Raw genomic sequence first — 16764 nt, 5'->3', positions numbered from 1 at the left:
TGTCCCTTTTAAATACAGTATGTGACTCTTTCAACACCATTAGGAGGTATCCATGTCGCTGTGCAAAGTATGTAAATCACTGTGAAGACTTTATAACTTAGGATGTTTGACCCACTAAAAGCGGACGAGTCTAAAGCAATGACTGTACAACCGAAATGTTGACAGACGTCTGATTTTGAGAGGATGGGCCATCCTCTATTTCAGCTCCACTCATCTTGGTCTGCTAACATTACTGCTGCTGCAATCTGATCTCACGTGCGACAGCAGGTGGAACGTAGCTCACGTGCAAACAGCTCAACTAATAAGAGAAAACGGACTTCATATCGTAATCAAATCGTCATAACGCCACGATGCATATTGAGACATTTTTGCATCGCAATAAATTGTACAACGATAAATCGTTACACCCCTAATATATATATAGGATTTTTATTTTGATCTGGCCTATAACATGCCTTAAAAAGTACTTATTCTATACAAGCTTATTGTTTTTCATTAACAACACTTTAAACTAAGGCTCCATTTCTTATTATTAGTCAAATCGACAGTGAAAACTTGTTGTAAAGCATTTAATTACTTTAGGCGAAGTTTATTTCTTAATGTTTAATCACTGTTTTAAACTAACATTAACAACTTCTGTAGCAAATGTAGCTGTTTCTCACAGTTCACTGTAAATAAAATGGGTTACACCAAAGACTATAGAATACACTAGCATGTCACTCATATAGTTTTTAATATAACTTTATTTTCAGGCTCATTGTTCACATTAACACACTCATAATACACATGACTTAGAATAACAAAGAATAAAATGTTCTTCCGTTTTATCTCATAGTTTTATACTGACTGATATGAGCATGTTAATACAAGCTCAAATGAGATTGTTGTGAATTCTCAAATTATGTAATAATTGCTGGTTAAATGTGTTTTTGTCATAGAATATATTTTCCACAGATACATCCACTTTACAAAAGTTCTTTTTTCAAAGATTTGTGGTTTTATCAAGTTTTATGATTGATCTGTATATTCTAAAAGCAGTGCAAATTAGATGATTGTAAATTCGACTGAATAGTAAACTTTAAGAATTATTTTTAATATGTTAATATGAGATTTTTTCCTATCAGACAAGTATATTTTCTATTCTCCACTGTAAAAATCATTACATTATTATTATTATTATTATATTTTATAAGGAATTATTTTATTGTTTTATGATGATTGATAAGTAAATATAAATTGCAGTGCAATTTAATTTTACTCAATAATGACTATTAAACAAATCTGTTTTGTGTTAATGTGGCATGTTTCTGTCTGATATTACATGTTCCATGCATACTGCCACTATAAATAAAAGTTATTTTTTGAAGGATCTCACATGTGGCCCTTCACTTGGTTTGCAAAACATGATGTGGCCCTCGGGGTCTAAAAAGTTTGCCCACCACTGCTATAGACTGAGGAAACTCCAGAGGGAAGGGGCTCGGTCCAGACGTGAGTTTCTACAGATTTTGTGTGATTAGAATGTTTAATAGTCAAACTACAGACACAGTTGTAGTTTAATGTTTTTGGTGATTCCTAATATGAAAGTTACACTTGTCAAGCAATATTGGAGAATTTAATATTTCCCCATTCAAGCTGAATGCCCGAGAGGTGTTTCAAAGATGGCTGCTGAGTTAAACGATTTGCCATAATTTCTCGATGCTGTCCTGACACAAATCGAATAAGTTTACAAATTTAAGTGGTTTAAACATAAAATAGTGAAGTTATTCCCCTGCAAAAAAACCTCAAAATTTGTGTTGCTTCAACTTTTCAGTAGTTTGAACAAGCAGCAAAAGATTTTCCATTAACATTTGCTTTAACATCTAGTAACGAGGCCATATTGCAAACTGTCCTTTATGATAATTTTGAATTAGCTTGAAACATTGGTTTACTCATTTATATATAAATTGCATACAATGATGCAATGTTTAATATTTTATGTCCCTGGTAAAGTAACCCCGGTTTTCAGCTTATTTTAATATCTTGATAATACCACATATCATGGTATAAGCCTCGCAATTACTCCAGTAAGAAAAGTTGCTACCTGCTTGCCGGCCAGCCTGCGTTGCATTCAATACTTAAAGCAAAGAGGTTTTTTTTGCTCTTAAAAAGACTCAGCTAAAAACTCAGCTGTTAGCAAACATTTTCAAAATGATCTATATAACGATTAACCGATTTCACTATTAACCGTGATTTAATTCATCACGGTTAATTAATCATCAAGGCTTCTCAACATTGTGTTTCTGCACGAAACAAAACTGCAGCAACTAAACAAAGTTATTCAAACACCAGTTTAAAGTTACGAGCTTGTACACAGAGGCTAATACGCGCACACACACTGGATTAACTATGGCTGACGCCGTTTACATAAGTTTGTTATTTCCAATGGAGGCGCTTGGCTTAAGCGAGCATATTTTGAGCAACACGCTCACACTTTCCAGGCGCACATAGTTGAAAGAATGCAGCGAGCGCACCGCGAATCATGTGATTAAAACTGACCAATCAGCTTCTTACGTTGTATAGAATATACACATTTCTACTCAAAAGAGCAAAAAAAAAAAAAAGCTAAATGAAGCAATGAAAAAGATCAGCAGCCTTTGACTACAATTGTTCTGTTTAAAAATGAAAAACCTAGCTAATTTGTAGCTTAGACTTACATTAGACATTTCCAAAAAAAATGTATTCATTTAATTATCTGATAAATGTTGTGTCATTTATTTTCAGTGTAAAATTATTGATTGATTCATTCATTTTCTTGTCGGCTTAGTCCCTTCATTAATGCGGGGTCGCCACAGCGGAATGAACCGCCAACTTATCCAGCACATTTTTACACAGCGGATGCCCTTCCAGCCGCAACCCATCCCTGGAAAATGTAAAATTATTATTTATGTTTAAAAGCAAAAAATGTTTTTACACTTATTTTTAGTTCCAGAGAGAAATGGACTATAGTTTGTTTTTTTCATTATTATTTTGTGCTGTATTAATTGGTTACTGAGCAACAATAAAAAATAACACTTTAAAATATGTGTTTTCATGGGATTTTCTATACTAGTAGGGTTTTGAAATTGATAAATGCATAATAATTGGGAACCTTGAAACCGTGGTTATTCCTCAGATACCAAAATCTATAACTATTGTATTCCTTCCTATAAGCCCAGTTTCGACCATTTAAAAAAAGAAAATAGTTTGTTGCAACTTTTTTATCTCACAATTGCAAGATTCATTCATTCATTCATTTTATTTTTGGCTTTATCCCTTTATTAATCCGCCAACTTATCCAGCACATTTTTACGCAGCGGAATTCCAGCCGCATTTCATCTCTGGGAAACATCCATCCACAAACACTCATACACCTCGGGCAATTTAGCCCACCCAATTCACCTGTACCGCATGTCTTTGGACTGTGGGGGAAACCGGAGCACCCTGAGGAAACCCACGCAAATGCAGGAAGAACATGCAAACTCCACACAGAAACGCAGAGGCTCGAGCAACCCAGCGACCTTCTTGCTGTGAGGTGACAGCACTACCTACTGCGCCACTGCGTCGCACAATTGCATGATAAATGACTTTCTCACAATTCTGACATTCCAACTCGAAATAGTGACTTTATTTCTCAGAATTGTAAGTTTATATCTCTCAATTCTGAGAAATTAAGTCATAATTCTGAGAAATAGTCCCTATTCTGAGGTAAAAGGTCTGAATTCTAAAAAAAAAAAAGTTAAGTCCCAATTGTGTGATATAAACAAAAGTCAGAAATCCAAATAAAAAAAGAGAATTCTGTTTTCGAGTTTACATCTCACAAAGCAGAATTGCAAGTTTGCACCGTTCAATTTTGAGATAAAAAGTCACCTTTTTATTTTATTTTTTATTCAGTGGCAGGAATGAGCTTGCATAGTTTCCAGCAATTTGAGAGTTAAAAACACCCAAACATACGCATTTATAGTATCAAAACATAGACAGTTTGGCTAAAACAAGGCTAAACTTGGCCTCTCATTGAGAATCTAAGTCTAAAACTCATTAAATAGACAGATTAGAGAGACTTCACGTGTCATTCATTCCTGTCGATTTGATTCTAATTTATTTTTTGGACTATTTGTCTGTTAGATTCTCACTGACAGCCCCCATTTTGCTTTGTTTTAGCTAAAAACATGTCAGTTTTGAATGTCTATTGTAGAAACAACTTTTGCCCTTCACAATTTACAACGCAACAATAAACGAATGTTTAGTACAACTCCAGAATTACAACATATCTATCATGCTTACGACTTAAATATATTAATAAATATTCCCTAAATCAAGGAAATCAATCAATAGACTGGTCAAAAGGAAAACCGTTTAGCCATGCTGCGATGGATTACAGCTGGAGTGAATAGCTCCATAGGGATCTATTACTTTGAAATATGACTGTCATTGTGTCATTTGGATGAAAGGGCCTTAAATGGATAGTTCACTCAAAGTTGAAAAATGCACTCACTAATTACTTACCCCTAAGTGGTTCCAAATCTTTAGGAGTTTTTTTTTTTAGTTGTTTTGTCTGCTAAACACAATAGAAGATATTTTGAAGAATGCTAGAAACCAGTATGAATAACAAACACTATGGAAATCAATGGTTTCTAGCATGCTTCAAAATATTTTATACACAAGGAAAGAAACTCAAACAGCTCTGAGTGAATAATGATTAAAATATTCATATTTAGCTGAACTACCACTTTAAGACCTCAATGTATCATCAGGAGCCACTGGAATTAATCTCTATACTTGTTTTTAACTCTTAAATTTCCAGTGTATTTGAAATTTATGAATCACCAAGAATCAGTTTCAACCAAACAAATCTTTAATGTTCTACTGAGAAAATAAAGTCAACTGCTTTTACTCATGGCTGTTTCTCAATATGAGCAATTCCATGCAGATGTCATCCTTGCCATGAAAAAAATTAAGTTTTCACCAAAATAGCAAAATCATTTCTGCATTTTTTGTGTAAGCAGGAGTTTTACAGTGATTTAAAAATACTCATAAATGACTCTGTCAGTGTTTCAAACTATTATATTTAATTTACCAAAATCACAAATGGCAATTTCACAGCTGTCACATACATAATGTAAAAGTGTCACATCCATAACAAAGCTTTTCCTTTATAAATGCAAAAATATCAAATAAAATAAAAACGATAATTTTTGTTTTATAGTGAGACAACTCTGATCTGTTTGATTATCATTGTTTCTTTTGGGTTGTGCAGTTCAATTGACAGAATTTCTACAATGTTGTTTACTGTAAACTAGCAGACTTTTTTGTCACATCCATAACACGCTAGAGCTGCACGATTCTGGCTAAAATGAGAATCACGATTTTTTTTTTGTTGCTTAAAATAAAGATCACGATTTTTTCACGATTCTCTAGATGTAAAATAAAGGTATGGTAAAAACAAACATATGGCACAACATCGATAATAATATTATGTGTAGGTCTACTGGTTTCTATAAATAATTCTATTCTACTTATAATAATTCTGATGATGAATTATTATGTTTGAGATATATGCTTGCAATCTGTCATATTAGACAATTTTATTCACTGGTAAAATCAGACATTTGCCATTATCAGATTATATTCAACAATATATAGGCTAGAGTAGTTATACTGACACTGTAAACATTTATTTTCATGCACAACTGTGGGTTCGCTATGAAAGAAAAAACATATCAAATGCTTGTCGTAATCATAACTCTAAAATGCTTATATATGATCATTTAGGCTAAATGAAGTGCACTTTCGGTTTCATTCTGACTGCTAAGTGCTTGTTCATACTTCGCGCGGCTCCCTAACGATCACTCTGTCCCACAAACTGAATATTATTTACAACTGTATTACCTGTTACTCGCAACATATGCAGGTTCTGTTCACTAAAGTAGACGCGCGCGTCTATCATTAAGTAGAGCGCGCGCGCCCTCTCTGTGATAACAGCTCACGGTCAGCAGCTCACTTCATGTGTGATTTCCCGGCCGCGAAAACATCATTATATTAAGACAAAATGACATTTTTAGGTGAATTCAATAGACAATAGAATTCAACATCATTTGGAGGTGTCAATGTCACTGAACAACGTGTGTGTAACAATGAAAAGACTCAGGCAGCCGCCTTTTCTTCTCTCCTGAACTTGAAAATATTATTGGCAGAATCGTAGAAATGCTGGATTAAGATCGTCTAGGGGGTCGAATCGAGATCGCGATCTTTTAACGATTAATTGTGCAGCTCTATAACACACGTTTATTATCCACATTTAAAATATAAAAAATGTTTACAGATTGATATTTTTCTGATCCCCCAACTCTGTGGTTGGTTGTTTTGGAAAATATAAAAAGATGTGTCAATATAATGTTGACGTTAACTTTCTATGTGAATTTATGTTTTGAGTTTTTACTGCAAATGTCACATCCATAACGCTGAAATTGCTCATATGCTGTACTTGTGTTCTTTTGTTCTCGCGAAACAACATCCACCATCACCGAAGTACTGTTCCGATTCAAAGTTGTTCAAAGAAACAACCGTCTGGGCGTGAAAGCACCCAATTTTTGCACGCAATTAGCAGACAGTCGCAGCCAAATTAAACTTCAGTGACAAGGCAGCTCTGGCCCAATTGGGCCAGTAACCATTCTGTATACAGTCCCGAGTTTCTCGCGTGCTGGCCAGCAGGCAGTCCTTATTGTCGAGCCCTGAATATACATTTCAAATCGCAGCCTCTTGCTATTAGCTAAGCGCAACAGTTCAAATCACGATTGCGATTCTATTTTGATTAATCGGAAGATCTACTTATCTTTATTTTCTTTTGTTACTTTATACTTGTATATTGTCCATTGTAGTTTATTAAATCCGATCATCAAAGACACGAGTCTGTGTAGAAGAACACATTTTACTTCACATTTATGGTGATTTACATTTTCTTAAATTAAACATATTAATTTATAATATTAATATAATATCAATTATAAGGCTGAACTTTATATAATTAAATCAATTTATTGTAATGTACAATTAAAACCAGCGAATCCATGATGAGGTAAGTGACGTCTATAAAGTACACTGCTGTTCCATTTGAAGAAGTATGCGACCTGTGTTCTCGCATACTCTATAGTTCGTTTATCCAAGTCTGAACTTCCAAGGTCTCAAGTACAACCTTTGCGTACATGGTTTTGAGAAACAGCGCTGGCCTAGAGATGAGTAAATTAACAGCAGCTCACTGCTAACTGACTAAAACTGAAAACCCCAGATATAGAGATTCAATAAGCTAGGCTAAATGCAAGATTAGTAATTATCCTGAATAACAATTTGTTACTCTGACAAGAAACAAGACATACATTTGTATTAATGATTATATCTGAATGACATGCAAGGCTTTAAAATACATTCAGAACCCTCATTACTCAATGAGCAGTACTGTACAATTGCGCATGGAAAATGCCACAGCATGAAGACCACATGCTGCTGGGCACTGGCTAGACCTGGCAAGCTCAAATAACTAGACCTGCGTCACAGAGACACTTAGCACACTTACAGCATTGACGCAAATCTCTGAATGCATACAAGTCTGTGTTGCTCAACCTCACACTATCTTGTGACGTCAGAAAACCATAGTAATCACTCTCAGATTTCAACTCCACAAACAATTAAGGCATAACTTTCAGCCCCCAAGTCTGTTTTTTGGTGATTTTCGTGAATAAGTCTGATAAGCTCCGATATGGTCTCACGCACACAATGAACACTGTATATACAAGCACGCACACACCTGACACGCAAGCACCGCAGCTTAGCGGCAGTAAGAAAATGTTGTTTGTATATGGGCTGGAGATAGAGATTGACAGAGGAGTCTTCAAAGCCAGGGAAACACTGATCCGGGATCTGATAACACTGCATTTCTTGGCGTAGTAGTTAAGAACAGTCAAAAAAAAAAAAAAACACAATCCAAACCACAAGTTCCTGAATGCAGTTTTGCATCGCTTGTGAAAATGTGTGTCAGTTCTGACCTTTAATAGGGTATATGCCGAAGCATGCTAATAGGACTTTTAATTTGCCAGTAACCTGGGTTAAGCGCTTCCAGCGAACTGTATGCCAATGCAAAAACTGGCATGTTTAAGGGCTGTTTTCTTTAAAAATCAGCGATCTCCACTAGCTGAGTAATATCCGATATAAAGTGAGGCTCAGATTGTACAAGAAGCACTGCATTAAATTACATTTTCCCTGCCATGTCTTTATAATATGAGCATTTATTTTACCCCAGTATATTCAATGGAGCTTTTGCGCTAGCCTGCCGATTCTGACGGGCGCGTGCGAGTAAACGACTTTTTGTCTCGCTTTACGCTTGAGCAACTAAATGAATGCCAAAGTTTATTTAACCGAATGCATTTTAATGACATTAAAACCTCGAGGCTGTAAATGGAACCGTATAAAATTAAAAAAAAGTCCACAATAACAGGTCATCGGAAGTTTATCAGTATGGGAACAACACTAGCTCAGCATATACCCCATTAAGGGTTAAATTAGCATCTACTGATAGTTTTAGCATATTAGATATGGGAGAATGTGAAATGTGTTTTTTTATGTAGATGTTGGCTTGATATCATGTAATTATGTCATGTTATGAAATGGTACCAAGATTTTGGGCAGTGCTGTAAAGAACCAATTATTCTATTGTATATGAAAAACTTAATCTTGATTGGAAATCTTTTTGAGCAAAATAAAAGCTTTACTGCAGCTTATGGTATTTATTACGTTTATATTTAGAATTTTTTTCTTTCTTTATCGACTACTCTAATGCACCTAAGATGAAAATAAGATGCAAATAAGATGAAGTTGCATTAAGATATAAACATATTTCTCTATATACATATAGTAGGGCTATATAAAATCAAATTTTGCTGCAGATGATGGAAAAAATATGAATTAATTAACAGCTTGATGTTTTTTGTTCTTTATGTGAGTTTATTTATTCGCTTTTGAATTAGTGCTGTGCGATATTGGACAAATCTGACATTGCAATATTTTGTATTTCTGCGAAATATGTTGAGACGTGAGTATAATTTCACTCGATGACTTAAACAGCTTTATTAGGAAAGAATTGTCAATTTTAGATTAATTTGGGTATATACACTTAAAGTCAGAATTATTAGCCACCCTAAATTATTAGCACCCCTGTTTATTTTTTCCCCAATTTCTGTTTAATGGAGGGGTAATTGTTTTAGCAAATTTCTAAGCATAATAGTTTTAAAAACTTATTTCTAATAACTGATTTATTTTATCTTTGCCATGATGACAGTAAATAATATTTTACTTGATATTTTTCAAGACACTTCTATACAGTTTAAAGTGACATTTAAAGGCTTAACTAGGTTAATTAGGTGAACTAGGCAGGTTAGGGTAATTAGGCAAGTTATTGTATAATGATGGTTTGTTCTGTACACAATCGGAAAAAAAATAATTGCTTAAAGGGCCTAATAATTTTGTCCCAAAAATGTTTTTTTTTAATTAATAACTGTTTTTATTCTAGCCGAAGTAAAACAAATAAGACTTTTTCCAGAAGAAAAAAAATGTTATCAGACATACTGTGAAAATTTCCTAGTTCTGTTAAAAATCATTTGGGAAATATATAAAAAAAAATGAAATTAAAAGGGGGCTAATAATTGTGACTTCAAATGTATATATAATTGATAGCCTGTCATTCCCTATGACAATTTACCCAATTATTTTTCTTATTTTCATGAAAAAAAAGGCTGAGAAGTTTCAGTCTTATTTTGTAGATAAGACTCGTGCTTATACAATCACTACCTGGTCCAAACAAGATTTTTTTTCACAGTATACAGAAAGTGATAAAGAACCTTTCATGTCATGTGGTCATGTCATTGGCCCATGAACATGTCCTGTTTGTTATCAAACTATTTCATAACTGTAACAAGAGGCTATTCAATCATAATTTCATGTCAAAATAGCTGTTATAACATTATTTATCAATATGTGGCTCTTTTTGCATTCTCAGAAGCTATAGAAATTAAAAATGTACAACAGGAAACACACTGGGACCATTGTTTTTGTTTACATCCCTCAAAAAAGTCTATATGTAGAAGACATTTTGAAGAGCATTTGTAATCACCACTGACTTCCACTGTTTATCTAAATATCTTCACGCTCCACATAATAGCCACACAGTTTTGAACTGCCTTGAGGATGAGTAAATAAAAAATAACCGCAAATAACCCATATTCAATCCATGTAAATAACCCATGTTCATTTTCAAATGTGCCAGCACATACAGTATACATCGCCTCTCACTCACCTGTGTGCGCCCATTGATGACACAATCCCCCAGCTGTCCGTTGGCAGCACTGCGCATGATGGCCTCATCAATGTGAGCCATGAGGGTCCCAATGTTCTCGCAGCCCGGCTCATTGCCTTCGACCCAGGCTATCTGGTCCCCGCGAATGTTCTTAGATGGGATGTTCTTCTGGATGACCAACTGGCCTCCTCTGAACTTCCCACTGCGATTGAGAGTCTGCACTTCCTCTACAACTCTACTGCCCAGGCGTTCCCCCAGGAAAGTATCTTTGACGCAAATGCCGTAAAACTTCATACAGGGAACTATGTATTGCTGGGCCATGTGTTCTGGAGAGCAGGTTGCCACCAGAGGTGGTGCGGTTCGCACTTCGGCCTGTCCAGGGGCCACATGGTTCAATGCAACTTTGTGGCCATTGTGATAAACCCCGTTAGGGTGTGACGCTGAGCAGTTTTTGTGTTGGTGATTGGCTGCAAGAGGCGGAACAGTCCGCATGCTTTTACTAGAGTCTGTTTTGGAGTCTATTTCAACCTTTCTCCTTTTGCATTCATGTATGGGGTCCGTTTCAGAGGAGCATCCAGATCCAGACCCGTTGGCAGAACAACCATTTGTCCCGAAGTCTCTGTTTTCCTCGTCTTTTCTCCTCTGGTGTTGGATTTGTCTAAATCGCAGCTCTCCGATCGGTCTCTTCATAGGCCTGTTGTCCCCATGACTGGTAAGGGCCCCATTGGGAGTCTCTACCAGTCCATTTAGATGTAAACGCTTGCTCTGTGCTTCATCGTAACTTCTGTCGGCTTTAGGTGAAGGCGACAGCACTCCTCCACCATTACACAAAGACAAGCCGCTTTTTGAGTCCTTCAGGAGCGTGATTCCAGATCCAGATCTGGACGTGTGTCCTGCCAGCAGCTCCCCCGCAGTGGTCGCGTTCAGACCCATTATATTTGGGACTCTGTCTGGCGTTGAACTGATACTCTCGCGTCCGTGTGCATTTATAAGGTCCGTATTTCCCAGTCTCTCCATGTCATGTCGTCTAGCCCTTGATGCGCACGTAGCTCACGTCCGATCCTCATTTTCTGCAGATTCGGCTCTGCTCATGCCTGCCTGGCGGCGCTGTTATCACCACGGTAAACTTTCACAGCATATGCGGCCCTTCTCCTCAGCTTATTAGTCGGTTAATACTCAATTAACTAATAACTATTATACGTGGCTGTTTATTTCCAGGACACGGGTTTATGAGCGTCTAAAGGCAGAGAGGAACACTGGTTAAACGACTTTTTAAACGTTTATATACACGTCAGCAGCAACTAAGATTATAGCACTATATGTCATATGGAAAAAAAATGCAAATGTAATATAACTTAGTCTACAATACACTTTCAAAACTGAAAACTTCCGTACAAGTACAGCGATCTAGGCCTATATTATGTTACAAATGACAAGTAGGCTATAATTATAAAAAATAATTCATTTATTGATAGTAAATATTCATGCAATTATCTAACAATGACATAAAATATAAGCCTGTATAATATAGATATAATAAAAATTTTAGAAATCTATAGGATGCAATATTTAGTTAAACATTTGGTTAAATCTATTTTAAAACACGTCTCAAACATTTTTCATCTTTCCGTTGGCAGCCTATGCTGCATAAACGATTGACAAAACACGTCATGATAAATATTAGCCTATATTTAAAGTAATGCACAATAAAAAATTAAGTTCAATAAAACATTACACCCGTAAAATTATTGAGTTCGTTAAACATATTGCGTTAAATACGTTGGCTTATTCCCTAACAGGCCTATCATTCATCATGGTAAACCGATAAATTTATATTAACTGTGTGCTTATAAAGTTAAAGCAAAACATTCAGCACAAAGACAGAAAAGAAAACAAAAATCGTAGTTCAGACTAGCTACTGGTTACTTACCAATATGTTTAAAGGATCAGCCGCGATTATCCTATATTCCTGTGTTCCACATCTAACACGTCACATATAAAAAATGATATAAAACTACGTTTCCAGAGACAGACAACACTGTAATTTGCGTGCTTACATCCCTTGGTGAACAAAGAGTAAGTATGCTTCGGATCTGATAAAACAGCGTGCGGGTGGCAGAACTACTCATCCTACTATGGCCGAGGCTGAGCTCATTAATATTGAATTACGAGGCTCCTAAAGCGTCCAATCAAGTAGCCTGAGTAATATTTAAGAGCCCATTCGTCCCCATAGTAGGTTCGGTAAAGCCGCTTCCGTGTGCGATGGCGCGCCCCTCCCTCTCCTCCTCTCTCTCCATGAGCGGCTCTGTCACTTACACGTGCGCACATTCACGTCACGTGACCACCAGAGCCACAATAAAAACACTGGCTCCTGAGAGAATTTTACACGCTAAACATATGCATATGTGTGTATGTCTAGATAGATACACTGAAAAAATATATATATTTATTGGATTTATAAATATTTTAAGGTAAGTGGTTGCAAACAATTCATAATGGCTGAATTGAACAACAAATTCAATTTAGGAATGTTCAACTTTGTTTAAATTCAGCCCATATGAATGGTTGCAACCACTAACCCTGAAAAATAGTAAATCCAGATAGATAGATAGATAGATAGATAGATAGATAGATAGATAGATAGATAGATAGATAGATAGATAGATAGATAGATGGATGGATGGATGGATGGATGGATGGATGGATGGATGGATGGATGGATGGATGGATGGATGGATGGATGGATGGATGGATGGACGGATGGTTCAATGCTAAGGATTTTTTCGATTTACTTGCCCTGCCAAAATTTTCACTGTTCCACAAAAAAAAAAAAAAGTTAATAGCTATTTCTTAGCCACTCAGTTAAAATAGTTGAGTTAAAAATACCCCCAACATATAACCCAACTATAGGTTATTATAGCACCTTCCCAACTATGGGTTTTGTTAACCTAATGCATTGGGTTATAAAATGTAACCCAATTCATTGGGTCATTTTAATTAAATGTTATTTTTTTCCATTCTTTTATTACTAATGCTACTATTATTAGTATTACTATTCATTTTATAATTATGGCTGTGTAAATAAATAACATAAAGTTTTCAAAAATGTTGAAATGATTTGTTTCCACTATAAGTTCCAGACACAGCGTTGTTATCCATTTACATTTAGTCATTTAGCAGACGCTTTTATCCAAAGTGACTTACAAATAAGGACAAGAAAGCAATTTACACACCTATAAGAGCAACAATGAAAAAGTGCTGTAGGCAAGTTTCAGGTATGTAAAGTGTAAGAAGCAAAACATTAGTAATTTTTTATTTATTTATTTTTTGTAATACAGTTAGCGGTAGAACCAGAGAGGCAATTGCAGATTAGGAAGGGAAGTGGAGACTTAATAGTTGAGTTTTTAGTCGTTTCTTGAAGACAACGATTCATTTAATAGCGATTCATATCCATTTAATATAGATCGGTCACAAAGCGTGCGTTTGTAATCTGTTAAAATAGCTGGGTTAAAAATACTCCAACATACAACCCAACTATTATGACAGCATATTCCCAACTATGAGTTATTTCAACCCAATTCATTGGGCTATATAAATTTAATCCAATGCGTTGGGTTATTTTGATTAAGTGTTATTAATTTGCATTTTGTTATTACTATTGCTACTGCTATTCATTTTATAATTATGGCTGTGTAAATAAATAATACACAGTTTTCAAAAAATATTGAAAATGCTTTATTTCCATTACATTTTAGTTCCAGAAACTTTTTGTTAAAATAAATTAAGAATAACAAACAATGAAGAAACAGAACGAACAAAGTAGACAGTTGTAAACTGTGCAAGTAGAAAGTCCTCTGTTTAATGGAGCAGAATATGGAGCTCTGTGTGCTGTAGAGGCTGTCCAGCAGCTGCAGCAAGCTTCACTCAGTGTCCACAGTGTACAATACATTTTAATCACATCTAAACGCTTCTAAAAGATGATCCTGGATGGTGAAATGGATTTAAAAAACTCGACACGGAGAGGTAATTTAATAAAAAAATAAAAAATAAAACAAATTATTGTGTTATAGCTTAAATAAACTTTATAACGCTTTATAAACTTTAAACTTTATAAAAAACAACATTACTCACACATATTAAAACAGCTGTTTTAGGTCGGTTAAATCAGTTGACTGTTGAAATAAAAATTGTTGAGTTATTAAATAAATAACCAAATAAAGGTTAAAAAAACAACAACACACCAAATATTTAAGTCAACTGGTTGAGTTATTGATAAATAAACTAATAAAGGTTAAAAATAACCCAACAAAGCACCAAATATGTTTAACTCTACCATTAGGTTAAATAAATAACTACATTTTTTAGAGTGTATCATCAATAATAAAGAGTGCTAATGAAACGGATAGAAAAAAACACGACACGGACAGCTAATTTGATAAAAACAATAACATTATTGTGTTAAAGCTTAAATGAACGTTATAACGCAAAAAAAAAAAAAAAAAAAAAAAAAAAACATTAGGCATACATATTAATACAGCGGTTTTGTGCCAGTTAAATCAGTTGACTGTTGAAATTTTACCCATTTTAACCCAACTGGTTGAGTTATTTATAAATAACCCATTAAAAATTAAAAAATAGCCCAACAAAGCACTAAATATTTTTACCTAAACCATTGGGTTAAATAAATAACTTTTTTTAGAGTGTAACTAAAACAATGGAGTTTGGACTGCTTAAATGACATCCATGTTAACTGTTTTGAGAAAAAATGGTGGGGAAAATCCGTCAACCCAATAAGAAAGGGTTTACACATTTGCAAGACCTGTCTTCTGCTCTGCTGGGATAGTGATAATGAAAATGAAGTGGAACCTTGTTTCCTTAACCAGGTCAAAGCAAACAAGAAAAACTGTATTATTATTATTATTATCATTATTATTATGTTTCTTTAGCAGGAGGTCATCAAAATGATTTCTGAAAGATTCTGTGACAAATGATGCTGCTGCTTTAAACCACACATTTAACCACTAGCTTCCTTGGGGTGCTTTCAGAGTGATGATATAACCATTGTGGGTTGTACAAAGAACCTTTTACTGAAGATATCTTAAAGGGGTGGTCCACTACAATATCATATTTTAAACTTTAGTTGATTTGTAATATAGCTGTGTGAACATCAACAACATCTCTGAATAAAAAAAGCTTAAAGTTCAATGCAAAGGGAGACCTTGGTTTTTACAGAGTTAGCTGCAATGAATGAATTTTGGGGACTACAAAAAATACTTTCGGCCCCTGTGAGATCACAAAGGTACTTTTACTGCACACACACGGTGCACCAAAGGGCCGTGGCCAGAGGTGCTGTAACGTTACAGCAGAGAGTTAAAATGCTACCAAACGCTGCTGTTTCAGAGCTTTGTCTGTTTCTGTATTTGGGCGTCCAAAGGACACGACACAAAGACAGTGCTTACAGTTCAATATTAATTATGTTGCAGAGAATTATAAAATACATAGCATAATTTGACAAAACAGCCCCAGAATCTCTTCCAGTTCAGAGCTGGATACGGTAAAAATCTCCTCAAAGCAGAAGCTGAGAACTACAACCTGTAAGTGTTTTTGTTTGTTAAAATCGATCATGACATGTACAGTGTCTAGCGTTGACGGTATGCTGTAGCAACGATGGGAAATGATGTTTTGCACCGCAAATAATTTAGCTACAAATTCTATCAGAAATATCTATCAGTCAAACTGCTATAAACAGACACTTAACAGTTTTTATTTTAGAGAGCAGGCAGGAGGTTTACTGACTATTTACACAGAAGAAAAGCACGTGCTTGTATGGCCGTGACGTGGAGCCGATCCGCAAATCACAGCACATTATGACGATGACCAATCAGAGTCACTTGAGGGTGAGCCTTTCAGAGGAACTAGGAAATATTTCAGTCGTTTTCATGTTGCTGAGTATCTGTTTATAATCAAAGTGATATGAAAAAATAACGTGATTTCCTTCAAGTGAAACATGAGCACACATTGCTTTGCATCTAATAAACACAACCAAGCCTAAAAAATACATTCTGGACCACCCCTTTAAAATATGTATTTTTAATTAGTGTGAAAAGCATTTAACTTATTCATTCATTTAATTTTCTTTGGCTTAGTCTCTTTATTCATCAGGGGTCTGATCTCTGCTCTGCCGACCTTTGATGTTGAAAATTCATCTCTGAAGGTTAATAAAGTAAATTTTATTGCCATTTTACTTAATAATAATAATAATTATATATGTATGTATAAAAATCCTTATAATAACAGAAAAAGTACTGGCAGTTTATTACCATGTTTTTGTAGTGTAATTTAAAACACTAACACTAAAAATAATTCACTTAAAACTATTAAAAATGTCAATAAAGTCACCTTTTCAA

The 16764-nt window shown here is 35.0% G+C and overlaps 1 protein-coding gene across 4 annotated transcripts in view; it reads right to left on the bottom strand.

Annotated features, from left to right (window-relative positions):
• Positions 1 to 12435, bottom strand: part of egln2 (egl-9 family hypoxia-inducible factor 2) — a 41565-nt gene extending 29130 nt beyond the window's left edge. For all 4 annotated transcript variants that reach the window (XR_015509036.1, XR_015509035.1, XR_015509037.1 and 1 more), the window contains exons 1-2: positions 12288 to 12435; positions 10358 to 11594 (exon numbers count right to left, since the gene is read on the bottom strand). Coding sequence is in view for 1 of the 4 variants with exons in the window: in XM_087283707.1 (XP_087139833.1) it covers positions 10358 to 11374 (1017 nt within the window). In the remaining 3 variants the exon portion in view is untranslated. The remainder of the gene's footprint in view (positions 1 to 10357; positions 11595 to 12287) is intronic.
• Between the last annotated feature and the right edge of the window lie 4329 nt (positions 12436 to 16764).

Source organism: Danio rerio, chromosome 15, assembly GCF_052040795.2.
Source record: "Danio rerio strain M-AB ecotype USA chromosome 15, GRCz13ab, whole genome shotgun sequence".
Lineage (NCBI taxonomy): Eukaryota > Metazoa > Chordata > Actinopteri > Cypriniformes > Danionidae > Danio > Danio rerio.
Note: the sequence above shows the minus strand (reverse complement) of the source record. Positions and strands in the feature narration are given on the sequence as shown.